Raw genomic sequence first — 21,622 nt, 5'->3', positions numbered from 1 at the left:
CTCACAGGAGGCAGTCACCCTGACTGAAAACCGATAAACATGAACACACAATTTGCAAAAGAAAGTGGGGAGGGCAAAACATACTGGTTAAATGCCTAACCTCTCAGCTAAATAAACATATGCATTAGATGCCAGCATGTGCCTGTTCCACTGGAAAATAAGTTTAAAGGGTTGGCCATCTGAGAGGCCTCGGTCAGGGGAGGTGTGGGAACAGGAGTGTCCCGAGTCCTCACCGGAAACATAAACTGGCCCTGCCTCTCTGAAACGTCCTTGAGCCACGTGGATCCAGGGCTGTGCATGAACTGCCTCTCAACTAGAAATTCTGAATTCTGCTTCCACTGATCCACTGCGAGGGGGAGAGCTGTAAGACGTTTACACAGATTTTCATCATAGTGTTGTCTCCAGCAGCAAAGAATGTCCTTCTATCCCCCACAACACATGTGTACCAGACGCATACCACACATACCTCCATATGCATGTGTGCAACACACCCACACACATGCTTGTACACATCACATATGCTGGCAGGTACATGTGTGTGCAGGCACATGTGTATACACACTATACACACATCTGTGTACACACTACGTGTGCACATATGAACATACATCATACATGTATGCCCACATGATGACATATCACATATACACAATGCTATGCATGGAAACTGAAGTGCTGGCCAAGCATGTTCCCACGGGCTTAGGCGAGGGCACACCCTCAGGAGGGCGAGGCCCAATTCCCAGTCTCGTCCATGTCTGCACTCTCCCCTTGGCTGCCTCGCCCCTGGAGATCTCATAACCTCGGGGCAACTAGAGCAGAGGGGGACACAGTTCTTCAACTGGCCCTGACTGAGGGTCCCTCTGAGCCGGCCTCTCGGCGGCTGCAGGTGCGGGAACCTCTGGACCTTATCTTCTGAAGCCCTTGGTACTTTGGTAAAGGGTGGGTGAGAGCAGAGTGAGGGGCAGTGGATCAGTGTAAGGACTGAGCCCCTAGCTGTGTGTCAGGCAAGCCACCACCTAGGCCTGTTCCCGCCCAACGAGTTGAATGTTCCTGATGCGTGTTTCATAGAACGCTTCCGGATGCAGTGGGGACAGAGGGACAAGATAGCCCTGAGGAACAGCAGTCAAGGCCAGTGGCTGCTACCGGGCAGCCCTCAGCGAAGAGGAGGCAGGGCCTCTGAGCAGAGCCATGCACAGCCTCGTCCCCCATGGGCCTATCACTCCCCACCTCCTTCATCTGCTCATGGAGAGTGTGCAAGCTAACTTTGGGCCTCCCCGAACGCAGGTCCTTGCCACTGGAATCTGAAGCCAGCCCCCTTCATGAGCTAGCGGCCCGGATGCGAGACCACTGGGCACCTTCTTCCTTGAGCCCTGGGGCTCCCACAGACTCGTCACCCAGAGGACAGGGAGGGGACAGCGAAGCCCCAGCTGTAGAGGAGAGAGAGCACGCTGTGCAGACCACCCTACTCCCTCCACAACACCTTCCAACTGCCTGCATTCCCCTGCTCCTGACACTTACTATAGGCCCGGAGCTGTCTCCCAGGGGCTGAGCTGAGGGTAGGGCCTCTGCGTCTCACAACAGGAGGGGTGTCCCCCACCCCAGCCAGGCAGGGGGCCTTGCATCCTCAGCCCCTGGACACACCACTTCAGTGATCGGGACAAGCCCTTCCGAGCGCAGCCACAGCTTCCAACATATGGCCTCGTTTGCGGGGGCCTTAGCACCTTGAGGTGGGGGACGTGTGATGGCGATGGATAGTTCTCAGCCGTGCGGTGTGGTTCCTGCACAGGCACTTCCAGAGTTCTACCTCTCATGTCAGTCTCACCCCAGAAACGCCCAGTTCTCCACAGGGAAATGACATGGCAGTCGGAGCGGCATGGGGATGGGGGTGGGGGGGCCCGCGGGTCATGGTGGGAGGCCAACAAGGCAAACAATTTACAAAATAAAGCAGAATCAACAGCTGGGCCCCTTCACCCCCAGGACCCCGGGCCTGTAAGTGCCTGGCTTGCAGGTGGGGGACCCAGCAAAGAGCCTATGAGTGAACGTTTCCCAAATGGCAACAAACATGTTGACACCCAGGTTAGAACACAGACCCTGCCTAAGGGTCCGATGGCCGATGCCCAGTGGCTCCAGGTGGAACTGGGCTGGAAGCCAGCCCTGCCTCCGGTTCATCTGAAGCTGGTGAGCCGTGGGGACAGCACACAGAGGGGAGTCTGTCCGGCACGAAGACTCCTGGGGCCATAACTGTCATTGTTATCCAATTACTCTCTGGGTACCCAGAGCCCACACGGCCCACACAGGGGCAATCCCATTAGACGGAGACCCACTCATCTTACTTTGCTTCGATAATGGCTTAATAAATAAACTGAGGAAACCCCAATATAGAGATGCAAAATGAAAAATACCCTGGCTTTTCCATTTTATGCCCACCTTTCTCTAATTATCTAATTACCACGCTCTCGTATTTTCTTGCCTGTCAGTTCTGGCCTCTGCCTCTCTGAGAGGTGGGAGGGAACTTATCTGCTTCCTCCTGCAAAGATGCCTTCTCGGAGGGAGGCTCACAGGCGTGCTACCGGGGCCTCAGTCTGGCCTCCATCATACATACCCTCCAGTCACTCCCCAAGCTGTCACCCAGCACTCAGACACACACAGACACACCCATTCACACACTCACATTCACACGGACACTCACTCAAACACACACTCACATATACACATTCTCATGTACACACTCACACTACATACACACTGATTCATGTACACATTCACACACACACAGTCACGTACCCACATACACACACATTCACACATATACTCACACACTCTCACACTTATACATGTATACACATTCACATTCCTAGCAAGACCCGTTTGGGCAGACTTGGAAGAGAGTAAAACAAACATTGCATCATTGCATTTTTAATAAAACTATGAGACAATGGAGGGGGAAGTAATTAATTTGGCTTAGCTCAGGCAGAAGGGAAAGGAGAGGACAGCAAAAGATAGCTCAATGGGGAAATGACATTGGAATCAGGAAGCCCTTAAGACCTGGGCAGGTGACCCAGCACTGGTGCCTGGCCAGGTGGGCGCCGCACGAGGGAAATGGGGGCCTGAGAGTCTCCAGGATCTGGGGTTAATGAGCCAACAATGCCTACAGCTACTTTGTATCTATAGTGATTATGAAGTGAAACACCACCACCAACAGTAACATATCAAAGAAAAGTGTGGCCCCGCCCTCCCTCTGCCCAGCAGCTCCAGACCCTGTGGCCGCTTCAGAGCGCCTGTGACATTATAACAGGCCCAGTCTCCACCATCCAGAACCACCAGTCTGGGCTTCCTCAGATGTCAGCCCATCAAGACACCGACCGTGGCCCCAAGGGGAACAGCAACTAGAGGGAACGGGTCTCAACACCAGCTCAGGGTGAGGGGCTGTGCGCCCAGGGCTGTTGTTTTCTTGGTGGGGACAGGAAGATGGTTGAATACGGGATCACACTGATCCACTGCTCAAGTTGGCCCCTAACCCTCTCCCCACCAGCCCCCAGGTAAAAACCAAGATTAGCACCTGGATCAGGAACATCCCGCACAGATAGGTGGCTTACACGCAGCTAACGAGGGCCTCCAATGCCAACAGTGAGACCATTTCAAGCAAAGCCTTAGGCTCCCCCTGGTACAGACGGCAATATGTTTGGCTCGAGGCTGCAGACATGTACTGTGGTGCCACATCCTGGCTTCAGAGTTCCACAGAAAGGAGGCTCAGGCTCAGGCAAGTGGAAGGGGTGATGGGATGCAGTCACTCCGCGAGGAGGTTTCCCCGTGCCGTGCCCAGGGCAGGCAGGCAGGCACTGTGCATCTCCCTGAACGGTTGTCATGTTAACAATGCACAGCCCGAGACCTGTGTTTTAAGTGGCAAAACTACAATCATCGCTGCACGGCCTGTATCACAGCTCCACAGTGCTCTGCACCAACGAACCAGCTGTCAGCAATAGAGGCGGGGCCAGCTGGCCTGTGCTGGGCTGGACGGCCAGCTTATCCAGCTCCCACCGCATCAATCCTTCCTTTTCTGCAAAAATCCAATCACTTCCTGGAGCGGCCACAGCCTCCAGCAGTCAGTCCTCAGGGCGACGCAATGGAGATTCCGGAGCGAACGCACTGTGTTAGGAAATAAGTAGATAAGCGCCCGCCGCCACGGCTCCCAGGGGACACGCAGGACTCGGACTCCTTCACAGAAACACCGACCAGTGTCCGCCCTCCACACAGTCTCCCGTCAGCTCCCCGCACCCTGGGGAGTGGCCAGGAATGTCCCCGATACACAACGCTCTCATCAAGGATGCCTTTCCCAACAGAAGTTTTAACGGATGACATTAAGCAAGGAAGAATAGTATTATTTCAGAACTGACAAGAGAGGGATGCAGAAAGAGAACTCCTGTGTAATGGGTAGCAGTGTGCAGGGACACTTTCCCAAGGAAACACCACTTTTCCCAGGGAGGAGGGGATGCGCTTTTCTGTCTAGAAGAGGGGAGCCCATGGGCAGAGGGGGACACAGCCCCCTCTTACGCAGCCCCGCTCTGCTCAGAGCTGGAGGAAGGACTAATTAGGGCCTCCTGGGAGCTTCTGCCTCAGAGAGCTGCTAGGGACTTTTCCTCAGAGGCCATCCCGGCTGAATCCTCCTTTTAGAATCTGACAATGGGCGGGGCTCCCACATCTGCCAACAGCACCGGCCGCCAGGGGCCGCCAGGGGCCGCCAGGGGTCGCCAGGGGCCTCCAGGGGCCCCGGCAGGAGGCCAGGCTGGGAAAGGGCTCCCTTCTTGGCGCTTCCTTTCTAAGGGGAGGAGAGGTCACTAATGACATCATTTCCAGTGAAAGAAGGAAGCAGCCAAACACCTGCTCTCAGGCTCTGCTCCTCCCAGCACCTCTCCTCCGGCCCCACACCCCCACTCAACCCTGCCTCCCTAAGCTGCTGGATTTAAACTCAGCCCCTGCAAACCCAACCAACCCTCAGAGTCCCAACCAGCCCCTCAAAACAAACCCTGGCACGTTGAAGAGAGACCTTGGCGACCCTCATTTTTATTTTTCAATTGGGAAAAGGTGAAACCAAGATTCTCACGCCTCCACAGAGCCATCTTGTTAGTGGCACCTTTTCTCAGGTTGCGGGAGGCAAGGCCTCCAGGCTGCTGCTGCTGAAAATCAAACGCCGTGTGCAGGTGGCAGGTGAGGACCACGGAGGCAACAACAGGTGAGCATGGAAGATTTTCAGAATTTAAATGCAGACCCTGACCCTCAAGGCTGAGCCTCACAGTGGTTCAGGCATGTGGCTCCAAGCCAGCCCGAAGGGGGACTGAATCCTGCTCACAAAGAAACGAGGAAGGCACTGCCCTGGGCGGTGTGGCTCCATTGGTTGAGCACTGTCCCATGCACCTAGAGGTCAGTGGTTCAATTCTCGGTCAGGGCACATGCCTGGGTTGTAGGCTTGATCGCCAGTATGGGGTGTGCAGGAGGCAGCTGATCTATGTTCCTCTCTCATCAATGTCTCTCTCTCTCTCCCTTCCTTCTTCTCTCTCTGAAAAATCAACAAAACACATATATATATATATATATATATATATATGTATATATATATATATATGTATATATATATATACACACACACACATATATATGTGTGTGTATATATATATGTGTGTGTGTGTGTATATATATGTGTGTGTGTGTGTGTGTGTGTGTATGTATATATATATATATATATATATATATATATATATATATATATACACTTTTTTAAAATCTTCACCCAAAGGTATTTTTTCATTGATTTCCAGAGACAGTAGAAGGAAGGGAGGGAGAAGGGGGGGGAGAGAGAGGGAGAGAGAGAGAGACCTTAACATGAGACACATCAATGGGTTGCCTCCCACACATGCTCCTACTGGGGCTGGGGAACCTGCACCAAGGTGGGCTCCCTTGACCTGAAATTGAACCCTGCAGGCATTCAGCTCTAACCACATATCAGAGCAATAAAAACATATTTTTTAAAAAACACAGAAAGGCAGGCCCCGGGCCTCTGTGGCACTGACTTTGCCCAGCTGAATGCCATGTGAATGGGCTCCCTGTCATACAGTGGAAGACCCCAGGTCCCAGGGGATGGGAATTAGCGCAGCAGGAGCCATTCTTTGCCCAGTGAGCGTCCTGAGCTGCAGGCACTGCCTCCCCACATTTGCATCCCAGGTAAGGCACCCAAACCAGGGAGAGGAGGGGAGGCCGAGTGAGGAGCTCCCTACCCTTCAACCCCTAGTGCTAGAACCCCCACGGGCCAGAACCCCTGTGGGCCAGAACTCCCATGGGCCAGAACCCCCGTGGGCCAGAAATCCCCCACGGGCCAGAGTCCCCATGGGGCAGGAACCCCCGTGGGCCAGAACCCCCATGGGCCAGAGTTCCCATGGGCCAGAACCCCCATAGGCCAGAGTCCCCATGGGCCAGGAACCCCCATGGGCCAGAACCCTTGTGGGTCAGAATCTCCCGTGGGCCAGAATCCCCGTGGGCCAGAATCCCCATGGGCCAGAACCTCCATGGGCCAGAACCCCTATGGTCAAGAATCCCCATGGGCCAGAACCTCCATGGGCCAGAACCCCCGTGGGCCAGAACCCCTGTGGGCCAGAATCCCCAGGGGCCAGGAACCCCCGTGGGTCAGAATCTCCATGGGCCAAAACCCCTGTGGGTCAGAACCCCCGTGGGCCAGAACCTCCATAGGCCAGAACCCCCGTGGACAAGAACCCCTGTGGGCCAGAATTCCAAGCTAAGCACTGTAGACAACCTGGTACCAATTTCAGGGGCTGCAAATAAAGTCTGTCACCATCAGACCATGTGAGTTTGAAAATCACAGGTTGTTTGAGAACACTATGCTCACCATGTTTCAAGCAAACCCCTGCCCCACAGGACATATCATAGCCCACAGGTACTGCTCAGGTGTATCAAGGTGGAAGCACCTCCTGTAATAGATGTGCATCTGCAATACCTGGGGCTAGGAAGAATATTGGTGAAATGTTTCAACCAAAAATATTCCAGAGAAATACCCCCACCTCTTGAAGATGCTCCTACCTTCCCGTGAAGACCCTCATTCACCCAGGAGGGAAGTACCGGAGCTCATACTCTGGCCCCGCCCCCATCACCTTCAAAGGATCCCAGACTTCAGGATGGATTTCAAAGGCCCCTGAGATTTTGGCAGCGTGACATTTTATGTCTTATATGCCACTTTTATTAGCCAGGATTGCAGAAAATTGACGCTTACCAGCCATTAACATTTCAAGCATGTAGCTCTATTTTCCCCTCACCTGGAAATATAGCTTATATCTCTCTGCGGATCGATTTGTAAGCTACCCAGTTCCTTTAAGAAAAAAAGTCATTGTGAAGATGCTCTATTCTCAGGAAAACACAAATTCTATAATTTTACGGACTTTTGATCACAATTTTATAGCCTTCCGCCCTCCACTGGTATTCTGTTTTTTATCTTAAAATGTGAGAACTGTATAAGACTAGTTGTATAATCCCTTCTTTGTCTCTGAGGGAAGGTGGGAGCAAATGAGATAACTCAAGAGGAAAGTGTCTGCGTCATACAGGGAGGAGGCTGCTGTGTGGCTACCTTTGGGTGCCTGACTTTCTAACTCCATCAAAACCTCGAGGCTCCAGCATTCAAGATGACAGGACATAACCCAATCATGCCACAGCCTAGTAATAAGTAACGACCGGTAACTTCTGTCCATGAGCTGCCCCTGAGCCTCGGGGCTTTAATAAGTCATCCCATTATTTATGCATGCAATTTTAAAACATATCTTTTGCCAAAAGATCTCTGGCCACACATAAGGATGTAAAGGTCAAGCAGATTAAAAAAAAAAGTCATAAAAACAAACCAAACAAAATCATAAGAAGCCATCGAATCAAGCTGCCATCACTGGAAAATGACTGTCTCAAAGGCCAGCTCAGCGCATCTGGGGGCTGGGCCCTGTGACTGGAAATGGGGGGGGGGTCCATGGAGAACTGGGCCGATTTGGCAGGGAATAGAGGGGCTTCCTGCAGGGCGAGCAGTTCCTGCAGCCCCAGCTAAGGAGACAGAAAGGGCGGGGCCAAGTCCCAAGAGCCAGGTACCTCTGGGCGGGGCTTGCTGTCTATGCAGCAATAAGAGGGACAGTGTCAGTCCCAGCGCCCGGCTTTCTGCGGGCCAGGCACTGATCCCCAAATCACACACGTCTTCCTGTGCCAGGGGAACTGTCACCCCTCCGAGGGGAGGTGCCACAGCTCACACATCTAAGCACCCGTGCCTGGTGCCGCAGAGCTGATGACTGGGGCATGGGGCTGCAACCCCGGAAGCTGATGAGATCCTGGGTGCCCTGAGGTGCCTGATCTCTGTGGGGGAATCTGGGCTCAGGGGACAGACAGGTTGGGTGGAGGGGTGGCTGCAGGAGGCAGGCTGCCTGTTTAACTCGGGGCTCCTCCAGGATAGGCTGCAAGAGCTTAAACAGGTGACCCCGAATCTTTGCCCATCAGCGTCCCCTGCAGATTAACCCACTGGCCTGGTGAGGCACCTGGTGCAGTGTCCAGCACACAAGGGCTCTATCGATGGGTGCTGGGGCAGGGACAGGCTTCCTGTGGGGGGACTCTGGGGCTCCCCAAAGATGGCAGCTTCCCCTGTTTACAGAGTTCATTCATCAAAGGCCTGTGGTTCCCCCTCCACTGAGTGAGCAACGGCCTCTGGAGACACCTCACTGAAGGACAGAAGGAAAAAGGATGTCTTTCCCCTCCAAGTCCTCACTGGGCAAACCAGCCTGCACATCGGGACAAAGCCTAACCTACCTGGCAGGTTCCAAAGACAGGGCCCCTCCCCTCTGCTCCCGCGAGGAAGGAAGGAGGCACCAGTGCGGACAGGTGTCAGATGCAGCCTGCCACCAGCTGGAGTGGGGGGGGGGGGGTTGGAGCCCTGACCTCCTGGCCCTGCTGCCTGGGTCATTCTCTGGAAGGAACAGGCCCATCCCATCCTGGCTGCCGGCCCCTGGGTTGCCATCCCAAGGCAGAGAGAGAGGATGCTCAAGGCTCTGCAGCAGCTTGGCTGTAGGACCTGGAGGCCTGGCAGGTACCCAGGGCTCTCATCAGCCACAGAGCCAGTGGGCAGGGCAGCTTGAGACTGTCCCAGGTGTGCGTGAGGCTGCCTAAGTGCACCTGCAAAGAAGTGGCAGGAGCAGGAATAGGCCCTCGACACGAGCTCGGCAGCCGCTTTCCTGAGTGAGCATGCAAACCTGGGCTTGCAGGGGAGCTAAGCAGCCAGGCAGCAAGCACGCAGCTGCTGGAAACACAGACCCAAGACACTCAGAGCCAGAGAGATGCCTTTTTGCATTTGCACAGTCAAGCAGTTCTGGGGAGAGAAGAGGCGTGTTCCTCTGTGGAGGCCTCGCTGCAGTGGGCAGACTGCACACTCAAGGAGCAGCCGCTGCCTCTCCTGCAGCCGCGTTAAATAAGCCGCCCCACACGCAGCCCATCAGACTAGCACAGTGTTTACAGCGCATCTACGGGACAGTGGCAGTAGGGTCCTTGTCAGGACTGCACCTGACAGGGAAGATAATGCGGGGGGCACGAGCGTGCCACACACATTTTAATTCTGATGAAACTGTTCTGTGACATAAAACACTACATTGCCGCCCTAAAGCCTCCTTTGCTGAGCCAGCGAGATGGAAAACAAAGCATCGCCCCCACTGCCCACCCAAGTGGCACTGGAAGGCGCTGACCCCTGGCAGGACCCCTGTGGATGCCAGCATCTCCCGCTAGGCGTGCTGGCCCTGAGTGTTGAAGCTGGAGACCCTGTGGCCAAAGACCCGCAGGCTCATGAGCATCAGCTTCCCTAGAGATGGATTAAATAGCCCGACTCCCAGCCACAGCCCCAGAATGTCTGACCGGGGCATGTGAGGGCCCTGGGCTGTGGTAACGAGTTCTCTTGAAGGTCGGGAGGGCAGATTTCTGAGATTAAGATGTCCCAGGCCCTTGCTGTTCCTGGAGGCTCTTCCCTGCTTCTCCTGGCTCCTGGGGGGCCCAGAGGGCCCGGCTTGTGGCTGCACCTCCCTGTCTCTGCTTCCATCTTCACGTGGCCTCTCCTGTGTCCACGAGTTCCCTTCTGTCTCTTATAAGGACTTTGTCACTGGATATAGCGCCCACCCAGATAATCAGAGATAACATCATCTGAGACCCTTGATTATACCTGTGAAGACCCTTTCTCCAAACAAGGTCATAGTCACCGTGCTGGGTAGGTCTATCTTTTGGGGCCACTGTCCAAGCCATTACAGTAGGTCTGGGAGGGGACCCAGGGGCTTGCTGGGTTCAAGCGCCCCCCAGTTCCTAGACCACATTTAGACATCCCGCTCCTCTGCTTTGCAGGTAAGGAAACTGAGGCTCAGAGAAGGGAGGGTTCCCTGATTCAGCCCCTCTCCCATGAGTGCCCGCAGCTCCCAGGGCAGCTCCTGCCGTGTCAGCCGCCTTCTCCCTGGGTCCTGCTGGAGCAAACCCGCACCGCAGGCCCCTCGGCTTTCCACGTGGGTCCACCTCCACGGTGTTCAGACTTACACTTGGGCAGCGAACACCAACGCAAACCCAAACCCAGCGTTTCTCCAAGGCAGAGGCGCACATACAGGAAGGCGAGTGGTCCTCCGTCTTGCTCGGAGACAGAGAGAGGTCCTTCCGGGACAGACAGGGGATCCACACGCCCTCCCTGCCCCTGGGCTGGAGCTGCACTACACTGTGTTCCTAAGGGACCCGCACCTGGTCTGGGCCTAGAGCGCCCTCCGGAGCCACCAGGCAGGTAACCCCGTCCTCCACGAGGTGTCCTGCTGGCGCCGCTCAGCCTATGGATGTTATCTGTCACTGAAGGCTTACCTTAATCCTCCTAAATCCCCACACACAGTTGCAGGAAAACAGCAAAGCCAAACAAGGCGAAGTTCAAAGCAGCCAGATCAGAGCTGCTGCTGCAGAGCCCACGGGCTCACACCTCAGTCTCCACAGCGTGAAGCCCGGGCTCAGCAGCAGAGCTGATTCCCGGCCAGGGCCGGGCCGAGCTCCTAGAGAGGCAGGACAGGGTGCAGGAGGGCTCGGGAGTGGATTCAGACAGGCCTTTTGCCTGGGTCTCGCCCCAGGCTCCTCAGTCGCGCTGGTCCCGTTTCCTCCACAGGAAGGTGGGGGCAAGCACACCAGCAAGGGTCCTAGGACTGAGAGAAGAACAGAGCACAGTGCCCCAGACACAGCTCATGCTCAGCGCATGGGGTGGGAGGACCCGTCCTCACACCGGCAGGAGCGAGGCCCAAGGATGCCGCTTCCTAATCCCGGAACCTGTGAATATGCGGCCTGATGTGGCAAAAAGGCGGTCGATTAAAGACCTTGAGGGGGAGGCGATCCCAGATACACAGGTGTGCCCAGTGCCGTCACGAGGGTCCATGTCCGCAAACAGGCGAGGCGGCCAGAAGGGAGAGCAAGAGTACGTGATGGGAGCTTGGGGCCGAGGCACAGGGAGAGGGAGCCATGCGGGCCCAGCGAGGGAGGGAAGGCCACCAGCCAAGGAGAGCAGGTGTGTCTACGAGGAGGTGCTGCAAAGGTCAGGAGAGGGCTTCTTCCCTGGAGCCTCCAGGAGGAGGCAGCCCCTGCAACACGGCGAGTGTAGCCCAGGGACCTGAGCTGGACTGCCAACATCAGAACAGAGGTAATAATTTGTATCAGTGAAGCACTGAGGCTGTGGCCATTGGCACTACACCAAGAAGCACATACAGCCATGATCCAGTGAGCGCCTCCCTGGGAGAGGCAACGTGGGGGATGGCCACCCTACATGCCTCCTATGAAGCTAGGTGACTGCCCCAAGCCCGCGGGATGGCTTTCGGAGGCATTCAATGAAGGCACGCATTAGCATATGGGGAGTCCTCAAAAACAGCATCCTGCCCTGATGGAGGCTGACGGGAAATGGCCTTTGGTACCACACTGGTCCAAAATAATGAAATAGATTAGGTTTTTTTGTTTGTTTAAAGGCGGGAGGGGGAGGGAGCCAGCCTGAGACAGTACTAGAAGCCACCAGGAGAGGGCAGCCTAGAGCCCAGACAAAAAGTCACCAAAATACTGAGCTTTTGACAAAAAGCAAGTGATTTCATCAGCCCAGCTTCCAGCATGCCAGGGTCCCTGCTCGGAGGATTAAAGAACAAGCAAGGGCCGCAAGGTTTTACAAGAACACGCTACAAAAAAAAAAAAAAGAGAGAGAGAGAGAAAGCAAGAGCCCTGGCCGTGTAGTTCAGTTGGCTGGAGCATCGTCCCATGCACCAAAATGTTGTGGGTTCAATTCCTGGTCAGGGCACATGCCTCGGTTGCGGGTTTGATCCCTGGTTGGGGCCCCTATGAGAGGCAACTGATCAATGCCTCTCTCCCCCAACCCTCTTCCTCTTTCTCTACAAATAAATGAAAACATATCCTTGAGGGGGTTGGGGGGGGGGGGCAGGAGATTCTAAAAAAGAAAGAAAAAGAGAAAGAGAGACCTAGGAACCTAGCTCGCAAGTCCTGCAAACCCCCAGGACCCGAGACCCAGGCAGAACCGACCACCCGCAGACAGAGGGTGATCTCACCTGGAGCCTGGCCTTGGCAGATCTGTGGCCTTCTTCAGACCAGAGCCGTCAGCTTTGCTCACGGTCTGAACACACGCCTTGCTAAGTCCCCAGTGCTCCAAGCCACAGGTGAGTACCTAATGATGATGGTCCGTGCCTGCACCAGCTCAGCTCACGTGTTATGCCAGGCTTCCAGAACCGACTGGCTGCTCAGTAGAACCCCCTCTGCCATTTGACCAGTGCTGGCTTCGCGGGGTCCGGCTCTCCTAGTCCCAGGGCCGGTGTTGCAGATGCAAGGTGTGCACCAGGTCTGGACCCACGTCGGACTGGCTGCACACAGGGACTGCCGTCCAATGGGAGTGATCTTACCTCCCTAGAACGGCTTCCGTGGGAATGACAGGACACACTGCCCAAGGGCTGGCGTGGGCTGGCAGAACTTGATGTTACTACCTTATAATCGCTGTCTCACAGGCCCTCATCTCAAGGTGCCACTAAAGCATGTTGTTCTGAAAGGCATCCATGCCCATCACTCTCATGCCGCTAACTGGTTGCACCTTCTTCTGCAGTGAGGGTTCATCGGATGACAGCCAGCACAGAGGGCAGAGCTCAGAGGGTGCAGGGACTCCCATCCATCGCCTTCGGGAGCCACCCTCAGGGGCCACGCCCCAGCCTCTGTCCGCAAGGGTGGCGGGAAGCAGCGACATACAGGGGATGGTGAGAGCCGTGGCGGCAGGGGCCACCTTTCTTGTGTTTCCGCGTGTCTATCAGGAGCCCCTCTGTGTGTGCCCTGGCCGGCCAGCCTTCCCCTTCCTCCAGGAAGCCTTTCCCTGTCGTGACGTTGCCCGGTCGCAGGTTTAGAGATTCTAAGTATACAAACGACCCTTTCTGAATCTCTAAACCTGCGACCGGGCAACGTCACGACAGGGAAAGGCTGCTGAGAAGCCCAGAGCAGCCCCTGTCCCCGAGGGCAAGGCCAGCCGCAGATAGGCCAAGCGCGTGCTGGCTCCCCGAACCCTGTGACATGCCTTCTCAGCGGAGGCCAGGAGGTCTTGGTCCTCAGGAAGCAGCGTTTTCTGGCTTCAAGAGCAAGGGGCATCCTGGCTGTATCCTGCTTGCCTCCACTCATCGCTGCTTCTTTGTGGGGACCAAGGGTTCCTGGAACCAGCTGGCAGTGTGCACAAAGTCCCCATGTGCTCTCCTGGCTTCCAAAAGAGGCAGCTGAGAGATGCAGTGGAGAGCCCGTGTTCTCGGACGGCTGGGCCGGATAGGCGGCCTCGGCTTGATGTGTGGGATGAGTCCCGAATGTCCTGCCACAGCAGGGGTGGGCAAACTTTTTGACTCGAGGGCCACAATGGGTTCTTAAACTGGACCAGAGGGCCGGAACAAAAACATGGATGGAGTGTTTGTGTGAACTAATATAAATTCAAAGTAAAGGAGTGGAGGGGAGAGCAAGAGAACCCTCCGCTCTTTCGGCTCCGCGGGCCGGATAGAATAGCCGAACGGGCCGGATCCGGCCCGCGGGCTGTAGTTTGCCCACGGCTGTGCCACAGGGTAGTCGACAGTGTTGACTGCTCATTTCATCGAGCCAGTGACAGGCTCTCTGCGGGCCAGCATGCAGGACAAGGATACGAATTCTCAAAGGAGTGGGGGCCGCTAAAGCCAGTGTAGGGCCGAGCCCAAGGAATGAGGATGAGTAGAGGGAGCTGGAAAACCCAGGCTCAGGGCAGAGGATGAAATGGCATGCTCTGAACTGGCGGAAGAAGGACAGGCACTTGCTAGCAGGCACAGCTCTTGTTTCCCCTCAATCAGGATGACATCAATGTGTGGGAGAAGGGGCTCAACTGCGGTGCTCTAACCTTGCTTTCCTCACCTCTCCAGGGAAGAGGCACCCAGAGCTCTGTGGTTGTTCCAGGTGCCACTTGGGACCCACTTCCTGTCCCCTATCCTCATAGTCACAAGATGGCTGCTCTGCCCAAGACATCACACCCGCATTCCAGGCAGGAAGAGGAGGTAAAGGCAAAAGGCATCGCCAGCCACGCCTGTTCCTCTTAACAGGAACAAATTAGGCTTTTCCAGGAGCTCAGCTAACAGAATAACCTGATTAGATCTCATGATCAGAAAGGGGCCAAGTGCCACCTTGGTGCAAGAGAGTCAGCTAGAGGTAGAAGCATCTAAGACGGGGCTCAGCGTGAGCCACATGGGTAAGTACAGGAGAGGTTCTGTGAGTAGGAAAGAGGGAGAGAATGGATGCTGACAGGCAGCTGTAGTGCCTACTAATTCTAAGCATATTAGATAAATCCTATGTGGTTGGTTTACCATTAGTGCCATTTTCCTGAGCATCTATGGCAGCTCCCACTCCTCTAACAGGGAACTCAGGAACACACAGTGGCGCATTTTCTGGCTCATTCATTACTTCACCTGACAATATTGCCTGCACACCCACTGCCCCACATGCGGGCATGATACTGGGTGTTGGGCGTGCAATAAGCCTTGCCTGGCTCTTACCTGTATGTCTAGTGATGCCTTCTGCTCTGCAAGTTACCTGTCTGGACAGATGTGGGTCAACTCAAACTGCATGGCAAAGAGGCTATTTCCAACCTGCTTGCAAAGACAAGGTAACGCCGCTCCAGGCAGCGCCTGTTACATTGTGGCCAGTTCTTAGATACCCACTCTGGATACCTGCATCTGGTCTCTCCTCACCCTCCCTCCCTGTGTGCGGCCTGGTATGCAAATGAGGCATTCATTCAACAAAGCACTGCTTGTCCACTCTGCAGCTGGTAGGGTCCTGGAACCTGGGAAGCCTTATTGGTAGATACTGACGCTCTTCTCAGCATCCATCCCTCTCCACTACCTCCCTAAAATAGAACCAATCTGACCCGGTGATGGATCATAATAGGTCTCAGCCCAATGTGATAATGCAATTCTCGGCCTCCCAGCATCCAGCCCTTGCAGGTCTGTGGCATGTGATCTAGTTCTAGCCAACAAGACTTCTGCAAGGGTTCTGAGCATGTGCGTTCCTAATGCAGGGAAGAGAGGCAGATGCTGCTACCATTCCTTCCTTCTTCCTGCTCCAAACTCAAATGCAATGTCTGGAGCCACAGCAGCCAGTTTGCAATGATGAGCGGTAAAGTAACAAACAGAAGATGGCAGAATGCTAAAAGTAAATACTAGGCATGTGAAGGTGCCACAGATCTGCTGCTCCAGCCCTCGACCACCTGTCTTTTCACTGTTATGTGAGAAAACTGTCAATTGGGTTTTATCCTGTTGGCCAAGAACATTCCAGCATGATCTAAATGGTAAACCGGAGCAATAGGGCCGCTGCCCTCCCGAACCCAACCATTTCTGTGGGAGATCACTGACCAGATGACATGTCATCCTCTGAGGAGGCCAGCTGGCGGGCAGTGCGCAGGCAGTCCTGATCGGCTGGGTGGGACAGAGAGGCTTTCTGAGGAAGTCTCACAGAATGAAGGGTCAGAAACAGCTTGCCTTTCTGCAGTGACACCCTGGACCCACTTTCCTCAGACCCCGCCCTCCGTGCCCAGCAGACCTCTTCTGCTCACCTGTCACCCTCTCCTCCAGGAGCCAGGGGATCTGACCCGTGAGTCCTGCATTCCCACATGCCGCCTGGCACCTCCCATCCTTGGGGGTTTCCAGAGAAGCTGGCCTGGGTTTCCCCAGCCTTCTGCCCTCCAGAGAGCGTGCAGTGCAGGTCACAGCTCAGCACAGCCTCAGCGGCTGACTGTTAATTATTAACAAGGCAGAGAAACGGACACGGGCTCACCACTGAAGAGGCTGTGGCTTAGAGACGAGAACGTTCCATTTCAGCCTAAGGAAATGGCTTAGCCATCCCAGTTAGACATTACCATGCCCAGTGATCCTGGCCACGAGTGAATCATCCCCAAAACAGAACTGCCGTGTGAGCATGTCGGCAACTATCATGGGCGCGCCAGAAAGGGCAGGAACGCGGAGGGGACCAAGGAACACTGTGAGACGCAGCTAAACCAACACAGTGTGCTGCCCAATGTGGCGGATCCTCTGTTCGAAAGGTTTGCAATGCCATAGTATTTGCCACCCTATGGGGAAACCATTTTAAGCCCAATTAGCAGGAAATTTTTAAAATGCAAATGCTTTTCATTTAGACATAAAACAAAATGCCATGACATTTCTCCCATTCATTTATCATAAACAAGTTAATTACTGTACAACAAATCACTCCCCTGGAACCTGGTGTTCGGGCTGCTGGTGGGCTAACTCGGGTGACGGGAAGGGCCACCCAGCAGTCGCCAGTGGCGGATGGCGCGCTTATAAAACGGTCAGTCTGTACTAAGTTGATGTTAAGCTCTCTTCATTGGAATAACTCGTTTAAATAGTCATCACCTACTCAACTTGATTCCTATCAGAACTGCAGAAATATCACGCCTCATATTTACTTTTCACACACGCGTACTGTGGTCTTGTCATTTGCAAAATTTCCTACGTATATAGAGAACTTTATCTGCCTGGTTTGAGTGTATGTCAGCTTTCGCCTTCAGGTGTAAAATGACTTCTAATATTTACAACCTCTCTCTGAACCTGGGGATCTTCACCTTCAGAAGAGCCAGAGGAAGAGAGCGGTGAGGGGCTGTTACACCATAAGGTGCAGGGAGAGCGATGGGACTCTGGCCCCCCAGGGAGGGAGGTGCAGGAACCCAAGGCCCAGGACCCACTCTCCACACCCAGAGTTGGGTTGGGCTGGGCCTCATCTCAGGTATAAGTAAGTGCTTAGAAAATGAGTCTTACACCCACCAATCTCAGAAGCCGGTCCAAGTTCACCTATAATGAGGGGCTCTTCGTCCCGCACTAGGTGTAAACCATCTGTCCACACAGGACAGCCAGCGATCAAGGCTTCCCCTACCCCCTGGCCAGGAGCCAGGGCCACCAGCACAGGGAGGAGGGACTTGTATGAAATGCCACATTTTATCATAAAAGGACGAGAGTCTGCCATTCTCTCCCATAGAGGTAGCATTTGTCATCACTAAAGCAGAGGCAGTGTTTCTGGAATCCCTCAGTCACACTGACACTCCTGCATCCTATCCCGTGCAGCCCCACACCTGGGGAGGCTGGGGCGTCCGCTGCGGGACATGCAAAGGCGGCACCTGCATATACGCAGAGCGAAAGCAGTCTGGGCCTCCTCCGCAGGCGCCCAGGGGTGTCCAGTAAGCCACAAGCCTGCAAGATGGCCTGACCTTTCCAGCCCTTAAGTCTTTACCAGGAAGGTGCCATAGAGAGCAGCTCCCGAAACACTGACCACACATGCCGATGCATAAACATGCCCACCCCTTCCAGGCCAACCGCCCAGAGGTGTGTACCCTTTTTTTTTTTTTTTGTCATCAATGACAAGAGCCAAGAGCATCGCACCCCTGCTGAACAGTCAACTCAGAAGACAACAAATAAGAAAAGTTGGACTCAGTGTAAAATTAAAATCTAGGCTCATATAACAGGAACCTGCAAGTCCACAAGCTCTGTCCCCAGGGGAGGCTCTGAAGACTCACCCCCACACACAGAGGCTGCCAGTGCCCCAGGGAAAATCCTAGTATCCCCAAGACATGGAGCGGGGCACTGTTTTGTCGTGAATGGTGAAACTGAGCCTGGATGCGCTCTCTGAAGTTCTCTCCCTCCATCCCTTTTAAATCAGCTAAAAGCTGTGCTTTCTGGGAAACTGAGGCCGGGAGGGAAGACGCATAGCCAAGTTGAACCTCAGGGAAGGGAGAGCTGGCCAATTTCCCCTCCCAAGTCTAATACGCTTGTCCTCAAAGGCAAACAGATCGACAGGCACAGGACCCACTGTCCTTTGCGTTCTGAAGCCGTCTGTGACTTGCCATCCAGTGTGGACAGACTCCTGCAGGGACCAGACGGACGTCCATGGTACTCCCTCCTGCCTGTGCACTGATGTGTTGTTGGTGGGACAGTCAGGAAAATGAATGCCACGCTGGCGAGCACAACGTCTGTGGGCTTATTCACCACATTTCCAACAACATCATCTGCTTTACCATGCATCTCAAAGCAGGGATAATTTAAGAATCTAAAATTTCATACGTAAGTAAACTTGTAGGAAAGTCTCTCTGCATATTACTTGGGTGATGCTACATCTGATTTCTAATTTGTGGTCCAGGAAATGATTCGCCTCACTCAAAACTGACAGGGCTTCTGAGTCATTCACCTGTGATCTGACAGGGCTTCTAATCATTCACCTGTGATGCAAAAGCCTCTCAGGTGGCCCAAGCCGCACCTCACTGACCTCACAATCAGCAGTTTGCAACGAGCATGGCTCAGAGCCAGACCAGCCTGGCCTCTTACATCAAAAACTTTCCCCAATCCAGAGAAAGATGAGCAATTCCTCCTCGCCCCCACGCCCACCCTACCTTTGAGGAGTTCCTCTCCTTCCAGAATATTCTGGGAGATTAATGCCGTGTAATCTGCTTCTGAGAATCCAGCCTTGCAGGTCTCCCTGGCTGTAAGACCCCCACTGTGGGCCTGAGAGGGAGAGAGGTTAGAGCAAAGGTCAGCCCTCAGAACTCTAACCCAATCACCCCCCGGGAGCCTGTGGTGCAAAGTCTCAGCTCCCCCAGGCCTGGTAACTCAGCTCCCACCAGACCCAGGGCAGCTCTGGCCTGTGGACAGTCTGCAGGGGGAGGGGAGCCTGTCTGGGCCCCACTGGCACATGACAGGGATGCAAGTGTGAGGAGTGTCCAGAAGGCATCCGGCCCTGGAGCCAGGAGTTAGCCAATGACCACAGAGAGGAGGGAGGCCAGGGAGCAGGCCCGTCCAGCCACTTCACCCTTCAAGCCAATGCCCCCGTGAGCTGCACCAGCAGGCTTGTCTCCTCTCTGTAGTCACCAGGGAGGGGGTGGGGGCAGAATCAGGAAGGTGGTCCTCCAGGGCTGGCTCAGAGGGAGCTGCCAGGAGGCTGGGGTCCTCTCCGCCTCCTCCTACTTCCCTGGACCTTGTCCACCTTCAGGGACCCCATCTCAGCCCAGCAGGGAGAGCTGCCCTAACTGACCCGATGGGTGTCCTGTTCTCAGAGCCCCCCTGCTCTTCTGCCCAGCGGGAGGGGTCTGGAGTCGGACAGGGAGCAGAGGCAGGTGGGATGGCCCTTCCAAGCCTGGGAGGGGAGCTACAGTTCAGCCACAGGACTGGCGATGGAGGGAGAAACAGCCAGCGCCAGAGGGAAGCCAGTCCGCTGCCACCGCCAGACAGCTCCTGCAGCAGGGGCGCAGCCTGCACCCCGCAGTCGTGCTTTCCAGGGCTGCAGAGCAGAACATGCCTCCACCGCCAGCCGCGCCGGCTCTAGCCCCTCGCGCCACCGCAGCCGCCTCTGGCCCAGAGGCTGCCCTCATCTCAGCTTCAGGCACCCAACCGCGGGGTTGGCGCGGGCGCCCCTCGCCCAGAAACACGCAGGGAGGGAGGGCGAGGGGTCCTTCCTCAGGAAAGCGGGGCGCCGCGGCGGGTCCTCCAGCACGAAGCTCCAAGGAGATGGGGCCTGGGAGGCGCACTTGCCCAGGAAAGTTTGGAGCCGCCCCCCCGGCGAGTGCCGAGGCACCCGCGCCTGCAGCCTCGGAGCGGCCTGGCCCCCGGCGCTGGTTTATTTCCGAGGTTACGCCGCGCAGCCCAGGAGGAGCAGCGAGGCCGAACGGCCACGAGAGGGGGTTCCTGCAACTCCCGTTGCTGCTCAGCCTCCTTCAGGGGCGCCTTCAGTGCAGCCGGCAAGCCGCCCCCCTCGGCCCTGCCCCCAGCAGGCGCAAAGCAGGGCTGGGGACCAGCTCTCGGGCTCGGAGGAACGAAGGCAGGCACCGGACCGCGCTCCTGGACTCCCTCGCTCTGCAGCCGCCTGGCGCCTGGCTCCCTGGCCCCGCTCAGAGCAGCCAGGGCCCCGCCAGCTCCACCCACGCCGCGGGGTCTCGGCGGCGGCGAGGGTGTCCCGGGTCCACATCGCCGCCCACCCGCAGCGAAGGTCCTGGCTGGCACCCGGAGGACCCAGGCGGCGCCTAACCGCGAGCCCGCTTTCCTGGGCAGGGGCGGCCAAACCAGGTGTCCCCAGCATCCTGATTTCCGGCCCGCTGCGGCCAGGTCCCCGCTCCCGCAGCCCTGCCCCGGCTGGTCTTGCCAACTCCGTAGGCACAAGGCTCCCGGGCGATGGAGGGCGCGCCGGCTCCGCCAGCGGTCAGCCTGCCCAGGCGCGGGCGAACCGAGCTCGGTGCAGCAGCCGTGGACCTAGGGCAGCCGACGGATGCTCCGCGGGTCCCTTTCGGGCAGAGCTCCTTCTGTCCCCATCCCAGCCAGCCAGCCAGCCAGCCAGCCACCCACACTCCCGCACCGCGCCGTGCCGCGGCTCCCCGCTGCCCGGCGGCTCCGCGCTCCTCACAACCGTAGGCGGCTTCGCGGAAGCTGGCTCTCTGCAGAGGGGCGCGCGGCCGGGGCCGTGAAACCCGGAGAGCCTCTCCGGGCGTTATGCGCGCTCCGCTGGCTCCGGACACGGACCCGCTCTGCACGGGCTCCGAGCGGCCAGGGCAGGAGGCGGCAACTTACCCGGAGCGCGCCGGAGAGCGAGAGCAGCAGGACGAGCACGCTGGAGACCGCGGGCATCTTTCCTGCCGCGCCGCGCCCGGCGCCCGTCCACCCGGTGCTGGAGACCCAAGCTCGCTCCCCGCCGCCGCTGCTCCGCGGGCTCCACGCCTCCAGCCCCGCGGCGGCGCGCTCCCTCGGGCGGGTTGTCCGCCGGCCTCCCAGCCGCCCGCGCCTCTGTTCCGCGCTCCGAACTGCAGGTGAAGCCGCGCTTTCGCAGCCGAGGCCCCGCCCGCCGCCCGGCCCCTGCGCTCGCCAGCCTGATGCGGGCCTTAAAGGCGCCGCGCCCCCCGCGCCGCGCCCTCACCCCGCCTCTCTGCCAGCGCTGGGCAAGGGCGGGGGTGTCTGGAGCCCATGTTGGCCAAATGGGCTTTGGACACAACGTTTACAAGTAAAAGTGTGTGGGGGTGGGGGATGGGGTT

General features: G+C 56.3%; 1 protein-coding gene across 2 annotated transcripts in view; it reads right to left on the bottom strand.

The window, feature by feature from the left end:
• Positions 1–21,394, bottom strand: part of CDH4 (cadherin 4) — a 402,200-nt gene extending 380,806 nt beyond the window's left edge. The window contains exons 1-2 of one of the 2 annotated variants that reach the window (XM_080686973.1): positions 21,165–21,394; positions 19,001–19,112 (exon numbers count right to left, since the gene is read on the bottom strand). In XM_080686973.1, coding sequence (XP_080543099.1) covers positions 19,001–19,112; positions 21,165–21,221 — 169 coding nt within the window. In that variant the 5' untranslated portion in view covers positions 21,222–21,394. Of the gene's footprint in view, positions 1–19,000; positions 19,113–19,638; positions 19,737–21,164 lie in introns of those variants that run through there. The other variant, XM_080686975.1, reaches the window with a different exon arrangement.
• Positions 21,395–21,622: the final 228 nt, after the last annotated feature.

The sequence above is a fragment of the Plecotus auritus genome, assembly GCF_963455305.1.
Source record: "Plecotus auritus genome assembly, chromosome: 8".
In the NCBI taxonomy this organism is placed as follows: Eukaryota; Metazoa; Chordata; class Mammalia; order Chiroptera; family Vespertilionidae; genus Plecotus; species Plecotus auritus.
Note: the sequence above shows the minus strand (reverse complement) of the source record. Positions and strands in the feature narration are given on the sequence as shown.